This window comes from Pongo pygmaeus, chromosome 3 (genome assembly GCF_028885625.2).
Source record: "Pongo pygmaeus isolate AG05252 chromosome 3, NHGRI_mPonPyg2-v2.0_pri, whole genome shotgun sequence".
In the NCBI taxonomy this organism is placed as follows: Eukaryota; Metazoa; Chordata; class Mammalia; order Primates; family Hominidae; genus Pongo; species Pongo pygmaeus.
Window position 1 is genome coordinate 6,290,001 of NC_072376.2, and position 7,840 is coordinate 6,297,840.

Genomic DNA, 7,840 nt, shown 5'->3' on the forward strand with positions numbered 1-7,840 from the left:
AGAGAGAAACTCAGGATTACATTGAAAGCAATCTCTCCCAGGCATGGAACTGACCATAAACCTTGATCTAAACAAGGCCTGTGAATAGCCCGGTGGGGTTTTGGCCCTGTGGTTTATGCCAGCCTGGCCCCGGCCCTGGCTAGAACTGCCCCATTGAGTTTTCCACCTGGGTCTTTGCCAGGACACTGGGCCAGCTGTGTCACCTGGTGACCTCGTTACCTGGTGTTTCTGCTGGTCCGAGGCGACGCCATCCCACCACAGCCGGAAAAACTCCTGCTCCACGGCGATGAACCGGCGCTGCTGGCCGCGGGCCAGCTCTTCCACCACTGAGGTGTAGACATTGGCGGCGTACGCCTGCATGCTTTCCTGGGGAGGGGACAGCATCATGCCAGCCCTGGTCCAATAAGACCAAGTGTCCCTGGGGCCCCTGCCATTCGCCAGGTGCGTCTGCACAGGGTTGGGGGCTCTGCCCTTCCTTCCCTGCTGCTCACCCCCCACACAGCTATTAGGCACCCGCTCCATACCAGGCTCTCCCCACTGGATGGGATCGTGCTCTCCTGGGGGAGAGGGATGGGGAAACAGACACCCTGCATGGGCAGAGACACGTGCCCTCCCAGCCCAGGGGTCAGGGACAGCTTCCCAGAGGGGTGAGCAAGCTGGGCCTTGAGCGCGCAAGTTGGGGGGCTGGGCCCTGAGTATGCCATTGAGAGGCAGCACAGGAAAGTCTTAGGCCCCAGTGGGGGTGTGGTCCAGTGACCCCAAAGGGGCCTGCTGGGGCTGAAATTATGAAAGCTGGTGCTGAGAGGAGGAGCTCCCCAGGCTGTCCCTGGCGTCTAGGCATCTGCCTCCCCAAGGCTGGGAGCTCCAAGGACCACAGCTGTAGTGTGTTCCCATCCGAGTCCCCAGGGCCCTGCACACAGGGTGCCCACAGAGTGCTTCAATGAATGGAAGGAGCACCAAGCAGGGAGTCAGGAGGCGTGGGGGTTATTCCCGAGCGACCTTGGGCAAGGCAGCAACCCTCTCTGGGCCTCAGTTTTCTCCTCTGGAAACTGGCTGGAGTGGGCATGCTTCCCCTACCCTTTACAGACGGGGAAACTGAGGCTGAGGGACCAAAGCCTCTCGCCCAAGGTCCTGAGCAGAACCAGGAGGTGACCACAGGTCCACCTTCACCCCTGTCCTGGGGGGCGGAGGACGCTGAGCTGGCCTCCAATATTCAGCCCCGCAGGGGACCAGCCCGGCCCTTTCCCAGCGGGCACCTGACATCCACCTGCTCTGAAGCCAGCCCCACCCTCTCCTGCTCCAGGCTTCCCTGGAAAATGGGTTACGGCTGTCAACCCCCAAGCCCCTCCCCAGCCGGGAATGCAGGGGCCCCTCCAATCTGCACCACCCTCCAGAAGGGGAAATGGGGGTTCAGAGGCAGGAAGTGACTGGCCTGAAGTTAGCGACGCAACCAGTCAATAGCAGCGTGGGGTCCTGAACCCACTGAGCCTCCTTCTGCGCCGGCATCGGGCCCCGGGACGCAAACCCACACTCGGATCCCGCGGGGAGAGGGAAGCTGCAGCCTCAGGGGCGCGCGGGGCGTGGTCGGCACCTACCTGCACAGTGTAGACCCAGCCCACGTCCATGTGGCTGTGGGGCACCACGAAGGCCCGGATGGGGCCGGCGGACTGGACCCCTGGCGGTCGCAGCAACAGGAGCGGTGCCAGCAGCGGCAGCCAGTACAGCCGCCCCATCCCTGCGGCCGGCCGGGAAGGTGCCAGGCCTACTTCCGGGTCCGCGAGGGGCGGGGCGACCGCGGGGGCGGGGACGCGGCCCATTGGCTGCGGGAGGGGGCGGGGCCCATTGGTTGCCGGCTGGACGCCGACCCCGGGAAGCTCGGGAAGGGGGAGCTGGAGGCGCGGGGCCCGCAGCAGGGCAGGGCGCCTGCTCTTTGCGGTTTAGCTCTCCATCCCCGTCTCCAGCTTTCTGGCCTTCCCTCCCTGTCCCTTCAGCCCCATCTCCCCCAAGCCTGCCAGATCTCCCCCAACCAGAGGAGACCCCTCCTCGCCCAAAGCCCACGCTCTGGTGGTGCCTTCTCGGAGCGTGTACCTCTTCTCAATACCTGCGTCCCGCCCTCTGGACTCGGCTCCGGGACTCTGAGGCTGCCGTGCAAAATTCAGCTTAGCACGGACCCTGTGAGCTCTGCCACCAGGAACCTTCCCTGACAACCCTTTCCCGCCTCTCCCCCGCGTCGAAACCCCATCTGGGCGGCGCCATGGGGGGCTTGTTATGGAACTGTCTCCTTTTTTTTTGGACAGGATCTCACTCTGTCTCCCAGGCCGGAGTGCAGTGGCGCGATCAGGGCTCACTGCAGCCTTGACCTCCCGGGCCCAAGTGATCCTCCCACCTCAGCCTCCTGAGTAGCTGAGACCACAAGGGCTCACTGCCATGCCCAGCTAATTAAAAAAAATTTTTGTAGAGATGGGGGCCTCACTCTGTTGCCCAGGCTTGTCCCAAACTCCTGGGCTCAAGCGATCCTCCCGCCTCCGCCTCCCAAAGTGCTGGGATTACAGGCATAAACCACCATGCCTGGCTCAACTGTCTCCATTTTAAGGAGGAGAACTGGCTTTCAGAGATAGTAACTGACTTGTCCGAGATCACGCAGTTAGTGGAGGAGCCAAGAGAAGTTTTCTGGGTTACTGGATGGTGACCTGGGGCGACATAGGTAACCTCGCTGAGCCTCAGTGAAATGGGTCCGATAGAGGAGCTGTGAACAAAGTAAGGATGCACCCAGGCTGAGAGCGTGAGCACAGCACCCCTTGCCTGCACTCAGGGGATGTGCGGTCACATTGGTGCAGCCTGTTGGGGACTGTTGCCTGGAGTCAGCCCTGTCCACTACTCCCTGCTCCAGAAAGCAAGGGTCTGTGGCTTGGGGTTTACTGTCTGAGAACCACATGGCTGTGCCCCTGCCTGGCATTTCCTAGCGGAGCCACAGCTGCAGCTCTGAGCAAAAGTGCTGGTCCTCTTGCCCATTATGTAACAAATGGAAACTGAGAACAGGTTCTCCAAGCAGGTCTGCCTCCTCTTTCTGTCCTGTCCACCCCCTGGGGACCCCTGCATCCCCACAGCCTCAGGTCAGATGCTCTGAGCCTGATGTGGACAGTACTCACTAATACATGTCCCCATGGCCGGTCAGGCTCACAGCTGGACTCCACTCTCAGCCTCTGCATCCGGGTGCGGCCACGTGGCTAAGTGCTAGCCAATGGGATGGGTGGGGGCGGGCACTGTGCTTCTCTTCCAGGCCGGCCCTTAACAACCTCCTGTGGGTGAGCCCTGCTCTCTTACTCACCCACTGCCCCAGTGGAGGGCACTCCGAGGACCTCAGGGAGGTCAGAGCCACCAATGGAGGCTCTGAAGAACCACATGGAACTGTGAGGAACCCAAAGAGCTGTGAAAAGAGGGAGAAGTAAGCTTTAATTGGGTTAAGCCACTGAGTTTATCGATAAGACAGTGTCACAATCTTTGGCAGACTGTATCTGCCAAAGATGGGCTCCGCAACATTACCCATACCCCAAGCTCTTTGTAGAATTTGGTTGACGAGAAAAACCCACTGTAAAATATCTCAAAAGGTTTATTCTAAGCCAAATATGAGTGGCCATGGCCTGTGACACAGCCTCAGAAGGTCCTGAGAACAGGTGCCCAAGGTGGTTGGGGTAAAGCTTTATACATTTTATGGGGACAGAAGTTACAGGCAAAGACATGAATCAATATATGTAAAGTATACATTGGTTTTGCCCAGAAAGGTGGGACATCTTGAAGTGGGTGGGTGGTGCTTCCAGGTCAGAGGAGGATTCAAAGATTTCCTGACTGGCAATCGGTTAAAAGAGTTAAGCTTTACCTGCAGAGTCAGAGTCGGCAGAAAGAAATGCTTGAGTTAAGACAATGGGGATGTGGAAGCTAAGGTTCTTGTTACGTAGATGAAGCCTCCAGTTAGCAGGCTTCAGAGAGAATAGATGTGCATGTCTCTGGGGACCTTAAAAGGTATCAGACTCTCTGGAAAAGAGCTAGTAAGGAAGGAGATTCTCTACAGAATGCAAGTTTCCCCCACAAGAGATGACTTTGAAAGGCCATTTCAAAATATGTCAAAGATAATTTATTTTGGGGTAAAATACTTTGATTTCCTTTAGGGCCTGCTCTCTGTTGTGTGTTGCTATACCGGAGTCATGTTAGAGTCAGGCATCTGATTGCTACAAAGAGTGTTCTGTCAGTCTTAGGAGGATCTCTATGTTAATGTTAATGCTGGTCAGCTGTGCCGAAACTTAAAGGGAGGAGGCTATAATGAGGCATGTGGGACCTCCCACTTCCCATCATGGCCTGAACTAGTTTTTTTGGGCTTCTTTGGGGTCCCCTTGGCCAACAGGGGGCCCATTCTGTCAGCTGGGGCTTTTAATTTTATTTTTGGTTTACAATATGATCTTGACATTCTTCCCATTGGGAGATAGGGTCTATGTCTCCTCTCATTGAATCTTGTTTATTTATTGTTTTTTATTTTATTAATTTTTGTTTTTTAGAGATAGAGTCTTGCTCTGTTGCCCAGGCCAGAGTGCAGTGGTGGACTCCCAACTTACTTCAGCCTCAAACTCCTAGGCTCAGGTGATCCCCCTGTTTCAGCTTCCTGAGTAGCTGAGACCACAGGTATGTGCCATCATGCCTGGCTAATGAAATTTTTTTTTTTTTTTTAAGATATAATATCTCGTTATGTTGCCCAGGCTGATCTTGAACTCCTGGGCTCAAGGCATCCTCCCACCACCACCTCACAAAGTGCTGAAATTATAGGTGCATGCCACCATGCCCAACTAATTTTTCTTTTCTTTTTTGTAGACAAGATCTCTCTATGTTGCCCAGGCTGGTCTCAAACTCCTAGCCTCAAGGGATCCTCCCAAAGTGTTGAGATTACCTGCATGAGCCGCTGTGCCTGGCCCATGGGTGGGCTTGTGACACTCTTGTTACAAACAGAATGTAGTGAAAGTGGTACTGTGTGACTTCCATGACATCCATGTTCACTGGAGCACTCATGCATGGAGGCCTGAGTTGCCCTGTCAGCAGTCCAACTACCCTGAGGCCACCATGCTGTGAGGAAGCCCAACCAGCCCACATGGGGCAGACCACACAGAGCAGCTCAAGATCACCATGCTGTTTCAGCTCCAGCCCCCCATCTGACTACAACCACATGTGAGACCTCATGTCATTTTCTCTCCTGCCCACTGTATCACAGCTGTGTAGGGTTTCATTTGTACTTTCCTCAAGGCTCTTGCATGAGCTCTTGCTGCAGCTAGTCTCAGGCTTGAAGGTGATACTCACAACCCCCTCCTGGATTATTCATTTAGATCCCTTTCACCCTCAACTAGACCCATGCTGGACTAGATAGCTTACCTGGTGGGTTGCCCCAGAGCCTCACCAATGAGGATGAGCCCCTGGTGACCATTCCCTTCTTGAGCCATAGCTGCTCACTTGCCTATTTGCTGACTACATCAGGTGAAAGAGTCCTGAGGGACACCCATGTGGGTGGCACACAGTCTTCTCTGCTTCCATTGTGTGACAACAACCCTACCTCCTCTGATGGTTCAGGTCAACTGCCCCTGCTCAATGGGTGACTCTTCCCCTGCCTACTGGTGTCTTGACATGATGAGTAGCCTGGCGTGACTGGTGTCACTTGGTGGAAGCATTCCCCTTTGGAAACCAGAACCTCTGAACCTGCAGACTCTGCAGTTGTGTGGACAGGAAGCACAAATTCTCCAAGTAGGTCACTGAGAGTGATGCTAAATTAGGCTATACCTGCTTCCATTCTTTGGTTCTTAGGCCCAGGTATTTTACCCACTGGGGACACTGTGTACTGGTCATTGACTTGGGGTGTACATACGCCCTGAAGGATGGTGCCCTTGCTTTTGCTTCACAGGTGGCACCTCCAAGCTGGCGCTGTGGCTGAGCCTTCAACTGGCCACTCCATTCCCCCATCAGCCAGCAGCCTCTGGGTTGTACGGCACATAATAGGACCACTAGACACCATGGGTGTGCCTGAGGTTGCACCTCTTTTGCTGTGAAGTGGAGCCCTTGGCCTGATGTGATGTTACACCCTCGCTTGGGGCTCTAATACTGGAGCAAGCCGGCCACCATGTCATGAGGACTCTCGAGCCATCTGTGGAGAGGCCCACCTAGGGAGGAACGGAGGCCTCCCACCAACAGCCGGCACTGTCTTGCCAGCCCGGGCATGACTGCCTTGGAAGCAGGCCCTCCAGCCCAAGCCCAGCCATTCCAGAGGACATCCTGACTGCAACCTCAGGGAGGCCCACGAGGTGCAACACACAGCAAAGCCACCCTGGATTCTTCACCTGCAGACACCGGGATGATCATAAACGTCTATTGCTGCTTTCAGCCACATTTCTTGAAATATTTGGGTATTTTTCCCTAGTGCCTGGTTACCTGAGTCAATGAGCATCAGTCCTGTTGGGGAAGGAGTAGGGGATTCCCATAGGCCTTTGTCACGATGTTACAGAGTCCTTCTTCCTGGGAACACGCTTTTCCTTTCAGTGGATGGGATCTGGACTTGAAAACTGGCTCAGGTCTGGACACTGAGCAAGGGATCAGGATTTCTCTTTGGGTGGCTACCCTCAACCTCCTAACCCCATCTGCCTTGATTTGTCCAGAGAGGATGGGCCAAGTCTCACCTGTGTCAGCCATCCATCTATCTTGCCCCTAGGGTGCTTCTTTCTTTCTTTTTCTTTCTTTCCTTCCTTCCTTCCTTTCTTTCTTTCTTTCTTTCTTTCTTTTTCTTTCTTTTCTTTTTCTCCTTCCTTCCTCTCTTTCCTTCCTTTCTTCCTTCCTTCCATCTCCTTCCTTTCTTTCTTTCTCTCTCTCTTTCTCCTTCCTTCCTCTCTCTCTTCCCTTCCTTCCTTCCTTTCTTTGTTTCTCTTTCTCCTTCCTTCCTTCCTTCCTACCTTCCTTCCCTCCCTCCCTCTTTCTTCCCTTCCTTTCTTCCTTCCTTCCTTTCTTCCTTCCTTCCTTCTTTTTTTCTTCCTTCCTTCCGTCCTTCTTTCTTTCTTTCTCTCTTTCTCTCTTTCTTCCTTTCTTCTCTTTCTCTCTTTCTTCTTTCTTTTTTTTGGAGTTTTACTCTTGTTGCCCAGGCTGGAGTGCAATGGCATGATCATGGCTCACTGCAACCTCCACCTCCCGTGTTCAAGCAATTCTCCTGCCTCAGCCTCCCGAGTAGCTGGGATTACAGGAGCCAGCCACCACGGCCTGGCTAATTTTTTTTTTTTTTTTTTTTTTAAGTAGAGATGGGGTTTCACCATGTCAGTCAGGTTGGTCTTGAACTCCTGACCTCAGGTGATCCACCTGCCTCAGCCTTTCAAAGTGCTGGGATTATAGGCATGAGCCACCACACCCGGCCAGGTGCCGTTTTCTATCAAGCATCTCCATGGCTCGCCGTGGACCTCACTGTGTTCCAGCCTTGGTGCTTGTTAAAGTGATTGCACTGACCTTGCTTCCAGTGGTTTGGTGCAGGCTCCTAGCCCCTTATTTCTGGATCCTCTTATTCCCAGCACTCTCAGCAAACCTGGTTCTGTAATGGCACCTCCCACCACCCACCCTGGCCTATGGCGGACAGCCCCATCCCTGAGCTACCTGGTGAAGCCGGTGCTGGGTCAGTGGGACGTCCTCGGTGGTGTCTTGTGGAACGCTGTCACCCGGTGGGTTTTCTGCCTGCTCCGGTCCATGCCCACTTCTCTGTCTTTTGATCCCTTCTTCTGTCATCTGCCATCTTTCTCCAAGTTTCAAGAGCCACTTCAGCAGTGCGTTAGCACTG

The 7,840-nt window shown here is 54.4% G+C and overlaps 1 protein-coding gene and 1 long non-coding RNA gene across 3 annotated transcripts in view; one reads left to right on the forward strand and one right to left on the reverse strand.

Annotated features, from left to right (window-relative positions):
* The window catches only part of MAN2B2 (mannosidase alpha class 2B member 2), a 51,183-nt gene extending 47,971 nt beyond the window's left edge, over positions 1-3,212 (reverse strand). For both annotated transcript variants that reach the window (XM_054484747.2, XM_063663509.1), the window contains exons 1-4: positions 3,150-3,212; positions 2,627-2,746; positions 1,596-1,820; positions 220-366 (exon numbers count right to left, since the gene is read on the reverse strand). In XM_054484747.2, the coding sequence (XP_054340722.2) occupies positions 220-366; positions 1,596-1,817 (369 nt within the window). In that variant the 5' untranslated portion in view covers positions 1,818-1,820; positions 2,627-2,746; positions 3,150-3,212. The remainder of the gene's footprint in view (positions 1-219; positions 367-1,595; positions 1,821-2,626; positions 2,747-3,149) is intronic.
* A 24-nt stretch (positions 3,213-3,236) lies between these two features.
* Positions 3,237-6,446, forward strand: LOC129034915 (uncharacterized). Its single transcript, XR_008502049.1, has 4 exons — positions 3,237-3,445; positions 4,551-4,674; positions 4,861-5,211; positions 5,936-6,446. It is a non-coding gene; the product is annotated as an uncharacterized LOC129034915 (long non-coding RNA).
* The last annotated feature ends 1,394 nt before the right edge of the window (positions 6,447-7,840 follow it).